This window comes from Mobula birostris, chromosome 10 (assembly GCF_030028105.1).
Source record: "Mobula birostris isolate sMobBir1 chromosome 10, sMobBir1.hap1, whole genome shotgun sequence".
Taxonomy (NCBI): domain Eukaryota; kingdom Metazoa; phylum Chordata; class Chondrichthyes; order Myliobatiformes; family Myliobatidae; genus Mobula; species Mobula birostris.
The window spans coordinates 133,291,196-133,308,301 of record NC_092379.1 but is presented as its reverse complement, the minus strand read 5'-3'; the positions used below and the strand labels follow the sequence as shown (position 1 = coordinate 133,308,301).

The 17,106-nt window shown below is 42.5% G+C and overlaps 1 protein-coding gene across 1 annotated transcript in view; it reads left to right on the top strand.

The window, feature by feature from the left end:
• tbc1d8b (TBC1 domain family member 8B) overlaps positions 1-17,106 on the top strand; it is a 107,215-nt gene that overhangs the window by 11,668 nt on the left and 78,441 nt on the right. The window contains exons 2-3 of the mRNA XM_072271026.1: positions 681-791; positions 13,931-14,049. Of these exons, the coding sequence (XP_072127127.1) occupies positions 681-791; positions 13,931-14,049 (230 nt within the window). The remainder of the gene's footprint in view (positions 1-680; positions 792-13,930; positions 14,050-17,106) is intronic.

The following is a 17,106-nucleotide window of genomic DNA, read 5'->3' as shown; positions in this document are numbered from 1 at the left end:
CCTTACTTGCTTAAAACACTTTTTTTTCCCTTATTCACTTACTAACAATGTGGAAATCACTGGGAAGCTGTAGATGATTGTCCATTCCTAATTATCTTTAAAAGTAGTGACGATCCATTTCCCTGAGCCACTGCATTCCTCATGGTGAAGGTACTCCAAAAACGCTGATACTAAGATATTTTCAGGATTGAGACATAGCATGTTGTACAATAGAAATACTCTAACCTTTGGATATCCTTTGTATTTATCTGAATGATGAAATGTCCTGTTTGTTCTTCCCTTAAGTGCTTTAACTCTGGAAGTAACCGACTGGTAAATTAGTCATGCAGGCGTATTACTCTGCACTGAGCATACTATATGTACAGGATAATATTTCTTCAATTTATTTTCAAAGCAATATGAAAATGGAACAGGACAAAGTTTTATATGATCTTGACAGGAGCTTTTTCAGTAATTGTAACAATCTGATACAACAATTCACTATAAATAATTTCTGTTTACAAGCCTTTATGTTTGATCAATATTCTACTCTAATTCTCATTTAAAATACATTTCCAAATGTGTGTGCTTGAATGTACAAGTACCAGAGTATTCAGGTTTAAATTGCAATAAACAACAGGAATTCTGCGCAGCAACTTTTATGTGTGTTAAATTGCAATATCTATTTCTGGTTTCTACAGGTCTCCTTGTTGGAACACTTGACACTGTGTTTGATTCAACTTCCAAAGTAGCTCCATATCGCATCCTACATCAGATACCAGAATCGCAGATTTATTGGTCAATTGCCTGTGGTAAGTCATAACATTACTTTGTAAATAAAAACTTGTATTAATCATTATAGCTAAATCTTTAATCATCATTAGTTTGGGATTTGCAGAACTTGGTTAGTTGAAGCTATGTTAATTAACATGTTGAGTTGGAATCGGTTTATTAATGACACGTACCAAAGTACAGGTTTAATCAACGTGCTTTGAGGATTAGACTCTGTAGTTCATGCTATGATCTGTTTCTGGTTACTGTACTCCTATTTTGTTGCTATTTTGTGCAATTTCGATCGGGTCCACTGGCTCTGTGACCTGATGTTAACGAACAACGCAGCAGTAGATTGAACTGAGTGAACTGAATATGTCTGGACTGGTTTGATGTTTTATATTCTGTGTTTTTCACTTGTTTTTTTTTGCTGTTTGGGCGATTTGTTCTTTTTTTTTGCCTGTTGGGAGTTTGATGTTTTTCTTTGACCTACAAGGTAAAGCAATAACAGAATGCAGAATTAAATGCATTTACAGAGAAAGAACAGTGCAGATAGGCAATAAAGTGAGAAGTCATAATGAGGTAAATCATGAGTTCTAGACTCCATCTTAGTATACGACAGAACCAGTCGGTAGTGTTATAAGAGCATTGTAGAAACTGTCCTTGAGCCTGGTGGTACGTGCTTTCAGACGTGGTATCTTCTGTCTCTTGGAGAGGTGAGGAGAATGTTTAGAATGGTGGGGTCTTTGATTATTCTGGCTTCTTTTACTGAGGCAGTGAGAGGTATTGAGAAATTCCATGAAGGATAGGCTAGATTCTGTGATGTGCTGAACTGTGTCCACAACTCAGCATATTCTTGTGGTCACATGCAGAGCCATTGCCATACCAAGCCGTGATGCATCGAGATAGGATGCTTTCTATGATGCATTGATAAAAATCGGTGAGAGTCAAAGGGGACATACAAGTTTCTTTAGTTTCCTGGGGAAGTAGAAACTGGTGAGCTTGCACGGCCATGGTGTCTATATGTGGCTGGACCAGGACAGTTTATTGGTGATCTTCACTTCTCGTAACTTGAAGCTCTGAACCCTCTTCACCTTAGCACAGTTCATGTAGACAGGAGCATATGCACATCTCTTCCCTCCCCGCCCCCCCCCCCCCAGATTTCCAGCATTTGCAGATTTCCTCATTTTTGTGGTTGATTCCCACCCCCCCACCCCGAAGTCAATGACCAGCTCTGTTTTGCTGACATTGAGGGAATCTTTTTTGCTATGATGCCATTAACTTGAGTTCTCCATCTCCTTCCTGTACTCTGACCCATTATTTGAGATACAGCCCACTATGATGGTCTCATTTGCTACTTCTGGATGGAGTTAGACCAGAATCTGTCTGCACAGTCATGAGTTTACAGATTGTAGAGCAGAGCATTGAGGATGCAACCTTGTGGAGCACCAGTGAGTATTGCGAATAATTTTGGTGGTGTTGCTGCCTTTCCTTACTGTTTGTGATCTGTTGGTAAGGAAGTCGATGATGCAGTTGCAGAGGGAGGTGTTGACTCCTTGGTAATGGAGTTTGGTGATGAGTTTGTTTGGAATGATAGTATTGAAGGCAGAGCAATAGTCAATAAACTGTAGTATAATGCAGGTGTCTTCACTCTGCAGTTGGTTCAGAGTTGAATGTAAGGCCAGTGAGATGGTCTCAGTCATAGATCTGTTTGAGTGATAGATGTATTGCAGTGAGTTGACGTTGCACGGGTGCCATGATGAGTCTCTCAAACCACTTCATGATGATGCACGTCAGAGTTACTGGGCCGCAGTCCAACATATAAAATAATGCATCAGCAAATCCCCATTTAAAAATCTTAAGCATGTAGTCTTTTCTTTTAAGTAACTGCTCTGGTTTAAGATGGCGCTGGTGAAACACAGTGACATTTTACTGACAGCAAACAAATCCGAACTATATTAATTACACTTTTTCTGGACAATGATCAATGCAATGAATGGCTAGTAACTTACCTTTCGGAGTTGAGCTTTTGAACTGCCTGTATGACCTGGCATTTTTATAGTGTGAGCCGAAGTTTTGAAGATGCAGGATGGTTGTAGTGTGGCTTGTATGCGCCGGATTGAGATGGAGGGGCCCAGGCCTGAGAACGAGGAATGACCCAGTTGTTGCTGGAGTGGAGTTGAAGCTGATTCAAAGTGGCAGATCTAAGGCAAGGTGACCCAAGATGTGGCAGCAGAGCCTGGGCCCAAGAGCATATCGAAGCGACAGGGCCTGGGTCCGAGAGCGAGGAATAAGCTGAGGTTTGGCCAGTCTAAGTGCTGGGCCAGATTGGAAAGGTCAGGGTCTCAGGGCCAGAGGTGTGGAATGGGCCAGTGTTCAGCTCGCTGCTTGACAAGGTTTACATGTCTCTGAGCTGAGCTGAGGCTGTTGTCTGCAATTAATGGGCTCCTGGACTGGCTGCAATGATGATTGGCTACATGGCTGTGAACTCACTTTCGTGAATTTTATTTCTGAATGTTTTTTATTGTTTACATGTTTTGCTCTTTCTTTGCACAAACATTGGGTCTTTTTTTAAAAAATAGATTCTATTGGGCTTTACTAAAACGCAAACAACAGGAATTCTGCAGATGCTGGAAATTCAAGCAACACACATCAAAGTTGCTGGTGAACGCAGCAGGCCAGGCAGCATCTCTAGGAAGAGGTACAGTCAACGTTTCAGGCCGAGACCCTTCGTCAGGACTTGTCCTGTCCTGACGAAGGGTCTCGGCCTGAAATGTCGACTGTACCTCTTCCTAGAGATGCTGCCTGGCCTGCTGCGTTCACCAGCAACTTTGATGTGTGTTGCTTCTATTTGGGCTTCTTTGTTTTGTGGCTGACTGTAAGGAGACCAATCTCTTAGTTGTATATAGTATACATTCTTTGATAATGTATTTTGAACTTTGACCCTGCAATTTTTGATGAGAACAGTTAAGTAAAATGGAGCACTTAAAAAAAAATTCTCCTTTAAGTTATGTTTTTTCCATTTCTTTTGTTTGCATCGTTTGTTTTTGCTAGTGGAAATGTTTTGTTTTTATTCAGTATAACAAAACTACTCATTACGTTGAATCATTTACTAAATATTTCTTCTCCTCCTGGAGTTACGAACTTGGATCCAAAGATCCCTCTGTTTATCAAAGCTTCTGAGGATCCTTTCCTTGACGGTATTTTTTTACTCTTGAATTTGACCTCCCAAAATGCATTGCCTCACATTCTACTCCATCTGCCATATCTCTACCCAAATTTCAAACTGATGCACACTCAGTGGCCACTTTATTACTTGCTGTATCTAATAATGAATGTATGTTCATGGTCTTCTGCTACTATAGCCCGTCCACTTCAAGGTTTGATGTGTTGGGTGTTCAGAGATGCTCTTCTGCTCACCACTGTTGTAACACATGGTTATATGAATTATTGTTGCCTTCCTGGCAGCTTGAATCAGTTTTGCCATTTTTGTCATACTTCTCTCATTAACAAGGCATTTCCGCCCACAGAATTGCTGCTCACTGGATGTTTTTTTTTCTCGTGCTATTCTCTGTAAACTCTAGACATTGTTGTGTGTGAAAATCCCAGGAGATCAACAGTTTCTGACATACTCAAACCACCTCGTCTAGCACTAACAGTCATTCCTTGGTCAAAGTCACTTAGATCATATTTCATCCCTATTCTGATGTTTGGCTTGAACAACAACTGAATCTCTTGACCATGTCTGAATGCTTTATGCATGGAGTTGCTGCCATATGATTGACTGATAGAGATTTGCAATATCGAGCAGGTTTACTGGTGTTTCTAATATGGTTACTGAGGCTACGTCCACACTACGCCAGATAATTTTGAAAACAAAGCTTTTACTCTTCGTTTTGACCCTCCGTCCACACTGAAACGGCGTTTTCATCCCCTGAAAATGGAGATTTTCGAAAACACTCTCCAGAGTGTGTAACTTTGAAAACGATTGTTTCGTGTTGTAGTGTGGACGGGGTAAACAGAGAGATTTAAAAACATTGTCATGACAACACCACAACAACAATGCTTTTTCTGCTTCTGCTTGGTACTGCGCAAGCTCTGCTGACGGCTGTTATAACGCGCAGTCAGTGTGAATGGCGTGAGAGTTAAATTGTAAAGTGAACTTTTTTGATTGAGTGTGTCTTTAAAAATATTAATGTCATATTAATGTGCAGCTCTGGCGGCAGAAGATTCCACTCACTTGTTGATCTTGGGTAGAGGACGGCTTCATGTGTGTGTTGTTAACTTTATTGTCTACGTTAATAGCTTGTTTGGAGTTAAACATCTCCCTCCACCTTCTCCACTGCTTTGCTGACTTTGTAGCCATTTGTAACGCGCAGAAACAGCTCGATTTCATTGTCTGTCTAAACGAAGAAGTCCAGTCTGCTTTTTCCAGCGGAGGTTTTCTTTGTATTCCTTGAAGACAATTTTGAAAACTTTCTTTCGCTGTTGTTGTTGGTACTCTAGTTTTTGACCAATGGAAATAGCACAACGCCGCTGCAGAAACATGAATATTATACCGTTTCCTCTTCGCTTGTTTTCTGTAGATGTGTCTGCGCATGCCCAGTAGGAGGAGATTTGCCCAAATATCCATTTTAGTGTGGACAGAGATATTTTGAAAACTGCGTAGTGTGGACGCCTGTCGTTTTTACTCGAAACCGGCGTTTTCAAAATTATCCGGTCTAGTGTGGACGTAGCCTGAGTGTGTATCCTGCAGCATCCTTGAAAACTTGCTTCACAAGGGAAATAAAATCTATGTCCTTGTAATGCCTCCTTTTCTCTTCCATTAGCTGTAAACCCAAGTCTTTCAAAAGTTGGGGATGTCAGTTGCCAGGTTTGTAATCCATGGTTCTGCAGTAATCTGGTTGCATACAGGGCCTCAACTCCTTTCAAATATTAATATTATCAGTGGCAAGTTTCCCACAATTTAGTACTTGGCACTTCAGTACAAATCAAATTTCAGTCACCTTCACAGCAGTCATTCTGAACCCAAAACCTCGTCTTACATTTCAGGAGGATGTAACTGATACTAAGGTGCTGTCATAAGTAATGGTGATTTTTCTTTGATCTGCCAGCTAATAAACTGGTAATCAACCTCAGAGTAATAATTTACCTGGCCAACGTCGTATTAAGCTTTGCAGCAATTATAATTATTATTTGATTGTATTTCTTTGTTATTATTAGCTTTTAGTATCATGTGAGATTTTAAATATTAAGTTTATATTAGGAAATAGTTTAGACGTCCTCACAGTTGTAATTATTCTTGGGAGCATGACATTCTGTTGGATTTAGGCACAACTCCTGTTGAAGGTTTGTATTAGGAAATTACAGAGTTTAGTCTAAAGACTGTTGACAGAACAATTATTTTGCTATTTGGGCATTCAAAACAATACATCCTAGTTACAGTTTAATATTTGTTTTTACTGAAAATAGAGGTTTTGCATAATCAAACATTTGTTTTTTTTTAAAGTGGTGGGTGACAGCAAAATTGCCGTAGCATTTGTCATCAGAGAATGCTCGGAGTAAGTGTAGATCATGGTTCGTAGTCTAATGGAGGAGTGATTTTTGTTGCTGCAAATGTTTCGTTGCTGACTGCCAAGAAGCTATCTCTATACAGTCGTCATGGGTATATCTTTATCTTGTTTTTGCTTTCTGCAAATCTATAGTAGTTAAACTTTTTTCTCTCTCTTTTTCTCCCTCTGTCCCTCTCACTATACTCCTTGCCCATCCTCTGGGCTTCCCTCCCCCTTTCTTTCTCCCTAGGGCTCCCGTCCCCTGATCCTCTCATATCCCTTTTGCCAATTACCTGTCCAGCTCTTGGCTCCATCCCTCCCCCTCCTGTCTTCTCCTATCATTTTGGATCTCCCCCTCCCTCTCCCACTTTCAAATCTCCCTTACTATCTCTTCTTTCAGTTAGTCCTGACGAAGGGAGTCGGCCCAAAACGTCAACTGTACCCCTTCCTATAGATGCTGCCTGGCCTGCTGCGTTCACCAGCATTTTATTATTTGTTGCTTGAATTTCCAGTGTCTGCTGATTTCCTGGTGTTATATTAGTTTAACCTTGGTCTGGAGGGTGTGGGGTGGGAGGGGCAGAGAGATCTTTAACAATATAGTTTTCTTTTATCTTTTTTCTGGAGAGAGAATTCATCTCTTAATCTGATCTTTTATTGCCATTCATTAAGGTTGGTGAAATAAGGATTGACAACATTAGCTCAGGATGGGTTGAGCCAATGTGGAGGGAAGGGAGTTGAGTGAAATGGATTGTTGTTGTTAGATTTCAGTGAAACATATTGGTATACATCTTATATTTTCCATCTGCATCAGTTTTCACAGTGGAAGACATTTGCAGTATACCGGACATTCAAGAGTGTCAGGGAAGTGAAGTTTGTGCAGTGAAAACTACGACTGAGAAGGTGCTCAGGAAGCTTAATGGTCTGAGGGTGGATAAATCTCCTGGACTTGATAGAATGAACCCTGGGGTTCTGAAGGAAGTAGCTGGAGAGATTGCGGAGGCATTAACTATGATCTTTCAAGAATCGATAGATTCCGGCATTGCACTAGATAACTGGAAAATTGCAAATGTTACTCTGCTATTTAAAAAGGGTGCGGAAAGGCAGCAGAAAGGAAACTATAGACCTGTTAGCCTGACATCAGTGGTTGGGAAGTTATTGGAGTTGATCATTAGGGATGAGATTACGGAGTACCTGCAGGCACATGACAAAATAGGCGTTGATTGTTAGGGATGAGATTACAGAGTACCTGCAGGCACATGACAAGATAGGCCAAAGCCACATGCTTTCCTGAAAGGAAATTCCTGCCTGACTAACCTACTGCAATTTTTTGAGGAAATTACAAGCAGGGTAGACAAAGGAGATGCAATGGATGTGGTGTACTTGGATTTTCAGAAGGCCTTTGTCAAGGTACTGCACATGAGATTGCTTAGCAAGATAAGAGTCAATGGAATTACAGAGGAGTTACTAGCATGGCTGGAGCATTAGCTGATGGGCAGAAAACAGAGTGGGAATAAAGGGATCCTATTCTGGCTGGCTGCTGGTTACCAGTGGAATTCCACAGGTGTCGGTGTTGGGACCACTGCTTTTTACGATGTATGTCATTGATTTGGACAGTGGGATTAATGGATTTGTGGCTAAATTTGCCAATGATACAAAGAGTAGCGGGTAGTGTTGAGGAAACAGAGAGCCTGCAGTGAGACTTGGATAGTTTATGGGAATGGGCAAAGAAGTGGCAAATGAAATACAATATTGGAAGGTGTATGGCCATACACTTTGGTGGAAGAAATAGATGAGCAGACTGTTATTTAGATGGGGAGAGTATTCAAAATGCAGAGATTGAAAGGGACTTCGGAGTCTTGTGCAGGATACCCTAAAGGTTAACCTCCAGGTTGAGTCGATGAAGAAGGCGAGTGCAGTGTTGGCATTCATTTCCAGAGGTATAGAGTGTAAGAGCAGGGATGTGATGTTGAAGCTCTATAAGGCACTCGTGAGACCACACTTGGAGTATTGTGTGCAGTTTTGGGCTCCTTATTTTAGAAAGGATGTACTGACATTAGAGAGGGTTCAGAGAAGATTCACGAGAAGGATTCCAGGAATGAGAAGGTTACCATATGAGGAACGTCTGGCAGCTCTTGGGCTGTATTCCCTGGAATTCAGGAGAATGAGGGGGGATTTCATAGAAACATTCCAAATGTTAAAAGGCCTGAATAGATTCGATATGGCAAAGTTATTTCCCATGGTAGGGAATTCTAGGACAAGAGGGCACAACTTCAGGATTGAAGGACGTCCATTTAGAACAGAGATACAAAGAAATTACTTTCGTCAGGGGTAGTAAATTTGTGGAATTTGTTGCCACGAGTGGCTGTGGAGGCCAAGTCATTGGATGCATTTACGGCAGAGATGGATGGGTTCTTGATTAGCCAGGGCCTCAAAGGGTATGGGGAGAAGGCAGCGGGGTGGGGATGACCGGAAGAATTGGATCAGCCCATGATTGAATTGCGGAGCAGACTCGATGGGCCGAATGGCCTGATTCTGCTCCTATATCTTGTGGTCTAAGAGGATCAATTGTTCAGCCCAGACATCAAAATGGGAAAGAAATGTGATCCAAGTTTCTTTGACCATGGAATGATTGTTGGTGCTAGATGGGGTGATTTGAGTATCTTATAAACTGCTGATCTCCTGAAATTTTCACACACAACGGTCTCCAGAGTTTACAGAGAATGACATAGTAACCAAAAACATCCAGAGAGCAGCAGTTCTGTGGGCAGAAAGGCCTTGTCCACCAAATGAGAGAGGTCAGAGGAGAATGGCCAGACTGGTTCAAGGTGACAGGAAGGTGACAGCAACTCACGCGTTACAACCGTAATGCACAGTTGAGCATCTCTGAGCATAAAACACAACAAACCATGAAGTGGATGGGCTACAGCAGCAGAAGATCATGAACATCCACGCAGTGGTCACTCTATTAGGTACAGGAGTGCTAACTACATTGACTTTAATTAGCGGTTCTGTGATGCATCTTTCATCGAAGCCTGAATGATTGTAGTTATCTTAAGCAGTGATCAAAGTTCAAAATAAATTCATTATCAAAATACAAGTATGTCACCACCTACAACCCTGAGATCCATTTTCTTGTGGGCATTCACACTAAATACAAAGAAACACCATAGAATCAATGAAAAACTGCACACTACAAGATGGATAAACAACCGATGTACAAAATACAACAAACTGCAAATACAAAAAAAAGATATTTATTATTGAGAACATGAGATAAAGAGTCCTTGAATGCGAGTCCATAGGTTGTGGGAACGGTTCATTCTTGAAGTGAGTGAAGTTGAGCGAAATTATTCCTTCTAGTTCAAGAGCCTGATGGTTGAGGGGTAATTACTGTTCCTGAACCTGGTGGTGTTGGACTTGAAGCTCCAGTACATCCTTTCAGATGGCAGCAGTGAGGAAAGAGGAAGGCCTGGATGATGGATGCTGTTTTCCTGTGCAGTTACGGTTACAGATCTCACAACCCACCTGGGTCGTAGGGGCACTGTACAGAAGAGCGCTGCACCAGTTGCTCCTCTCTCATGGTTGTGGATGAGTGCCTGGGATGCAGCAATGCTCTCTCCAGTCCACTCTGCAATGTTGTCTGCCCATTTTTTTTACTCTGTCTGCCCTTTTTTCATTTCCCTGCACTGTTTCCTGAAGAAGGTCTTTGAGAGTCTATTTGATCTTGTTATGTGGCCATACCATCTCAGTTTCCTCTTCTTTACTGTGGACAGTAGATCTTTGTAGTGTCTCATGTGCTGGCTGATGGTTCTTCATACTTTGTTGCTGAGATATGGTCTGTATAGATGTGGAGGAGCCTTCTAAGGCATCTCATTTCTACTGCCTGGGTCTTTTTTTTTGTAGTTCTGCTGTCAAAGTCCGTGACTCGCATGCATACAGGAAGATGGAGAGCACAGGTGCATGCAGGAGTTTCAACTTGGATCTGAGAGTGATGTTATTGTCCCTCCAGATTGGTTTTAGTTTAACCAGCTTTGCTGTTGTTTGGGCTGTCCTTGCAGGGACTTCAGGGTTTGATCCTTGGTTGATGATGGCGCCAAGGTACTTGAACCGTTTGACAGTGGCAGTCTCTCGTTCTTGTCCACTGACTCTGATTTTTGTCATGGTTTGCTCCTCCCTGTTCTTCATCAGTTTGGCTTTCTCTGTGCTGGTCTCCATGCCATATCTAGTAGATGTATCACCCAGATAGTTCATGAGGCTGGCCAATTCATCCTTACTTCCTGCCAGCCCATCAGTGTCATCAGCGAACCTGTGGTTGGTTATGATCTGTCCTCCGATCTGTGTTGATATGGCCTTACAGGGCATCTGTTATTATTTGCTCCAGGAAACATTGAACAGCGTGGGTGAAAAGAGGCAGCCTTGTCGGACCAAGTGACTTGTAGAACCACTTTTATTTATGCCTCGAACAAGTACCACACTTCTAGCTTTGGTGTAGCGTGGCTTGATGGTTTGGATCAGCTTCTGGCCCATGTTGTATCTCTTCATTGTGGCTCAGAATACATCATGCCACACCCTATCGAATACCTTCTTGAAGTTTATGAACATGTGGAAGATGTCCTGTTGACATGGGCTGTATTTTTCTCACAGTTCTCAGGTTGAATATCTGTTCTTTTATACTACTTCCACTTCTGGATCCAGCCTGCTCTTTGGTGATTATTTCTTCTGTCTGTAGTTTTAGTCTGTTCAATATGACTTTCAACGTCACTTTGCTTGCATAGCTGATAAGATTTATGGTTCTATAATCCTGGCCTCTGCTGTAAGTTGTCTTTCTTTGGGAGAGTGATGGTGAGCGATTTTGTTGCAGATATTGGTGAGCATGTCTGTCACTGTCTCTCCTCCATGTTTTGTCAGCTCTGCTGGGATGTTGTCTATTCCTGCAGCTTTCTCATTTTTCAGCCATCTTATGGCAGCTTCTGCTTCTTGCCGCAGAATTGGAAAGCCATGTCATTTTGGTGAGACCTGGCTTGCTAGTATGCTGGAATCTCCTTGGGTCTGATGGTTGGAAAGGTCTGAACAACACTCAGTCCATCCTTTGAGAATGTCTTCATCTTCTGTGAGACAGTTTCCTTCTTTGTCTTGGCTAGTGGTGACTCAGTTTAGTCACTCAGACTCTGTTTAGTGGGGTCCTTCGCATCAACAGGAGCTGTAGCATACAGAGAGATCAGCAAGACGATCAGGAAAAACATGATCAAGGCCAAGGAAGAATGCATTGAGAGACAGTGTACAGAGATAGGAGATATCCTGAACAAGAACAACAGCAGGCAAGCATTTCAAATTGTAAAGGATCTCCTGTGCAGTGCTCAGTACACCAAGGATATACTGGGCGGTATCCACTAATTTTTGTAGTTTTTTTTTCCACTTAAGGGCATCAGTGTTCCTATACCATGCTATGACGCAGCTATTCAGTATACTCTCCACTACGCATCTACAGATGTTTACCGAATCTTCGGAAATTGTATGAACGTTGAGATTCCTGCTGTACTTTCTTTGTAATGGCACTTGTGTGCTAGGCTCAGGACAGATCCTTTGAAATGATAATGCCTAGGAACTTAAAGTTGCCAACCTTTCCACCTCTGATCACCCCAATGAGGACTCGCTCGTGCTCGCTCATGGATGACCAGCTTCCTCCTCCTTCAGTCAGTAATCAACTCATTGGTTTTGCTGACATTTTGTGACAGGTAGTTGTTGTGGCATCACTCAGCCAGACTTTCAAACTCCCTTGTACATGTTGATTTGTCTGATGATAGTGGTCATCTTAAATATGGCATTGGAGCTGTGCTTAGCCTCACAGTCATAAGTTTAAAGTGAGTAGAGCAGGGAGCTAAACACACAGTTTTGTGGTGCATGTGTGCTGGTAGTGAATGTGGAGGATTTGTTGCTGCCAACCCAAACTGAATGAGGTCTGCGAGTGAGGAAATGAGTATCCTGTTTCATGATGAGTTTTTGAGGGTATGATGGTATTGAATGCAAAGCTGTAGTCAATGAAGAGCATCTTGATGTATGCATTTTCACTGTCCAGATGTTCCAGAGTTGAGCGAAGAGCTAATGGCATCTGCTGTTGACTTGTTGCGATGGTTGGCAAACTAGAGCGGATCCAAGTTGCTGCTTGGACAGGAATTGTATGCTTCATCATTAGCCTCTCAAAGCAATTCATCACGGTGCATTTCAGTCCTACTGGATGAAAGTCCTCGAGACAGGTTACCATGGTCGTCTTAGGCACCGGTATAATTGAAGCTAGCTTGAAGCAGGTGGGTAAATAAGAATGCTGAAGTGAATGGTTAAAGATATCGGTGAACACTCCAGCCAGTTGATCAGCGTAGGTTTTTGGTACTTGGCCAAGTACCCCATCAGGGCCAGATGCTTTCCATGAGTTCAGCTTCCTGAAGGATGCTCTCACGTTGACCTGAGAGACTGAAAACATAAGTGTTGTTAGGGGCTGTGAAGGTTCATGAAGCTGCCTCCATGTTTTGTGGGTCAAAGTGAGTATGAAGAGCTTTGAGCTTGTCTAGAAGCAAAACCTTGTTGTCAGCTTGGTTTTACTTTATGGGAGGTGACAGCGTTCAAGCTGTGCCACAGTTGTCAAGCATCATTTTGTGATTCTAGTTCGGTCTGGACTTGTCACTTCTCATGTGAGATGGCTTTCCGGAGTTTGTACCTGGATCTCTGTATCTTGCTTGGTCACCGGTCCTGAATGCCGCTGATCTGGCCCTCAGTAGATTATGGATCTCTTAGTTCATCCAGGGCTTCTGGTTGGGGAAGACTTGAAATTATTTTGTGGTTTTCAGGAAAATGACTACCTAATTTTGTGATGGCACCTCTTACATAGTGATAGAGACAGAATGAAGATTTGACCAAAATTCTACTGAACTTAAGGCAGATTCCATGACCTATGAAAGTTGCATGTGCCTTCATTATAAGATACAATACTTTGATACATAGCTTTTGACACTATGCCAACTGGTTAATCTAATACAACTTTCATTTTTGTATTGCAGCTATTCCTGCATTATTTTTATTGGAACAAATCTTTGCTATGTTGTCTCCTTTTATAGCCTACTAATAATCTCTTGATATTTGGTGTAAATCTGCCTCGGAGGTCACAGATTCTGTTGGAGTGTATCTTCTGTTGCTTGTGTATAGTATGTGAAAGGCCAGAACATAAGTTTTTTCACTAACCTTATTTATGAGTTTTAGTAAGAGAGTTGAAGATGTTCAGAAAATGAGAACTGTGACAATTGAATAAAGCAATGAAACAGTGGCCAGAACAGTTGGAGTCTCCAGTTGTTAATCAAAAGAGTCTGAATCCTGATTTTATTAGCTAAATAGCAATTGGATGATAAGTCTTTGGCCTCTATTTTACCAGTTGTTCACATGCTCTAAGAAATTACCTGCAAGGATGTTCAGGTCTGTCTGTTTTTAAATGTGTGCTGCTTAAGGAGCTTTACTTGCTCAAGTAACCAGAGTGATTCCCATTTGATTGGCTTTGTTTGCTTAAAATGGATAAATGTATATTTAGTCATGGGCTTTAAAAATTTCAAATGGACTTTTTTTTTTCTTTTTGTCTAAACTAGGAGCCAGCAGTGAAGAAATAAACCAACACTGGGAATGGCTGGAGAAAAATGTGATGCCAATACTGTCCATATTTGACAGTAATGAAGATGTTACCAGCTTTATTCAGGGAAAAGTACGGGTAAGAGCAGATTTCTCAGCCCACAAGAAGTTGTTTTCTTTTCCATTTTTATTTTTGCTTATATTTCTCTTTTTTTGCTTATTTTCCTATTTTTTAGTTTCGAGCCTTAGTTACAGAAGTTATAAGTTGGGTATGAAGCAAGTAGTGTAATAAATCAAATTCTATTGTAGTAGTTTTTTAACAAACATGATAAATCAACATATTGTTCCACCATGTCCATCTGTTTATAATAGAAACAGAAGCATAGAAAACCTACAGCGCAATACAGGCCCTTTGACCCATAATGCTGTGCCAAATATGTACTTACTTTAGAAATTACCGAAGTTTACCCATAGCCCTCTTTATTTTTCTAAACTCCATGTACCTATGCAGGAGCCTCTTAAAGGACCCTATTATATCCGCCTCCACCACCGTTGCTGGCAGCTCATTCACCACTCACCACTCTCTGCGTTTAAAAAAAAAGAACTTGCCCCGACATCTCCTCTGTACCTACTTCCAAGCACCTTGAAGGTGTGTCTTCTTGTGTTGGCCATTTCAGTTGTAGGGGGAAAAAAAACCTCTTGACTATTCACACGATCAATGCCTCTCATCATCTTAAACACCTCTATCAGGTCACCTCTTATCCTACGTCGCTCCAAGGAGAAAAGGCCAAGTTCACTCAACCTAATCTCATAAGGTATGCTCGCCAATCCAGGCAACATCCTTGTAAATCTCCTGTACACCCTTTCTATAGTTTCCACATCCTTCCTGTAGTGAGGTGACCAGAACTGAGCACCGTACTCCCAAGTGGGGTCTATCCAGGATCCTATATAGCTATAATGTTACCTCTTGGCTCTTGAACTCAATCCCACAGTTGATAAAAGGCCAATACACCGTATGCCTTCTTAACCAGGCAGTCAACCTGCGCAGCAGCTTTGAGTGTCCTATGGACTCAGACTCCAAGATCCCTCTGATCCTCCACACTGCCGAGTCTTACCATTAATACTATATTCTGCCATCATATTTGACCTACCAAAATGAATCACCTCACCTTTATCTGTGTTGAACTCCATCTGCCACTTCTCAGCCCAGTTTTGCATCCTATCAATGTCCCACAGTAATCTCTGACAGCCGTCCACACTATCCACAACATCTCTAACCTTTGTGTCATCAGCAAATTTATTAACCCATGGCTTCACTACTCATCCAGGTCATTTATAAAAATCACAAAGAGAAAAGGTCTCAGAACAGATCCCTGAGACACACCACTGGTCACCAACCACCATATACAATATACCCATCTACAACCACTCTTTGCCTGCTGTGTGCAAGCCAGTTCTGAATCCAAAGAGCAATGTCTGCTTGGATCACATATCTCCTTACTTTCTCAGTCAGCCTTGCATGGGGTACCTTATCAAATGCCTTGCTGAAATCCATATACATTACATCTACTGCTCTGCCTTCATCAATGTGTTTAGTCACATCCTCAAAAAATTCATTCAGGCTCGTAAGGCACGACCTGTCCTTGACATAGCCATGCTGACTATTCCTAATTATGTTGTGCCTCTCCAAATGTTCATAAATCTTGCCTCTCAGGATCTTCTCCATCAACCTACCAACAACTGAAGTAAGACTCACTGGTCTATAATTTCCTGGGCTATTTCTAACCCTTCTCTTGATCAAGGGAACAACATCTGCAACATTCCAATCCTCTGGAACATCTCCCGTCCCCATTGATGATGCAAAGATCATTGCCAGAGGCTCAGCAATCTCCTTCCTCACCTCCCACAGTAGCCTGGGGTATATCTCGTCTGGTCCTGGTGACTTATCCAACTGGATGCTTTCCAAATGCTCCAGCACATCCTCTTTCTTACTGTCTATATGCTCAAGCTTTTCAGCCCACTGTAAGTCATCCCTACAATCGCCAAGGTCCTTTTCCGTAGTGAATACTGAAGCAAAGTATTCATTAAGTACCACTGTAACCTCCTCTGGTTCTATACACTCTTTTCCACTGTCACACTTGATTGGTTCTATTCTGTCACGTCTTATCCTCTTGCTCTTCACATACTTGTAGAGTGTCTTGGGGTTTTCCTTAATCCTGCTCACCAAGTCCTTCTCATGGCCCCTTCTGGCTCTCCCAATTTCAATCTTAAGCTCCTCCTGCTAGCCTTATAATTTTCTAGATCTCTATCATTATCTAGTTTTTTGAACCTTTCATAAGCTTTTCTTTTCTTCTTGACTAGATTTTCAACTGCCTTTATACACCACAGTTCCTGTACCCTACCATCCTCTCCCTGTCTCACTGGAATGTTGTTGTTGTTGTTGTTTTTCGTCCTTCGTAGTCAAAGATGACCATAGCTTCAAAGTCAAATGGGAGATTGGTGGCTGTGGGTCCGGAGGTGACTGATGAGGCCAATTCGGGCCCTGAAGGCTTGCCCACATATGGGACACAAGTGGGTGGGTGCTGTCGTGGCAGTGGATGCTGCTCAGGCCTTGGGCACAGCACGCTTTCGTTGCGCCTCGATGATGCGCCTGACTTCAGCTGCACGGGCTCCTGTGGTGATCTTGCTGCGCCAAGCTGGACGGTCAAGGGCAAGCGTCTCCCACGTGTTGATGTCGACACCCAGGCCTTTGAGGGATGCTTTCAGGCAGTCTTTGTAACGTTTCTTCTGCCCCCCCGACTGAGCGCTTGCCCTGACACAGTTCTCCGTACAGCAGCTGCTTAGGCAATCGGCTGTCTGGCATTCTGACCACATGTCCAGCCCACCTGGCTTGGGCTTTCAGCAGGAGGGTGTAGACGCTGCAAAGCCCAGCTCGCTCCAGCATTTCCGTGTCGGGGACTTTGTTCTGCCACCTGATGTGGAGGAGTCTGCAGAGACAGCTCAGGTGAAAATGATTGAGCTGTTTGACGTGTCTGCTGTAGACAGTCCAGGTCTCGCTGGTGTAAAGGAGGGTGGTAAGGACCACTGCACAGTAGACCTTCAGCTTGGTGGTAAGGCTGAGTCCTCTCCGCTCCCAGACGTTCTCACGGAGTCTCCCAAAGGCAGCGCTGGCTTTGGCAATCCTGTTGTTGACCTC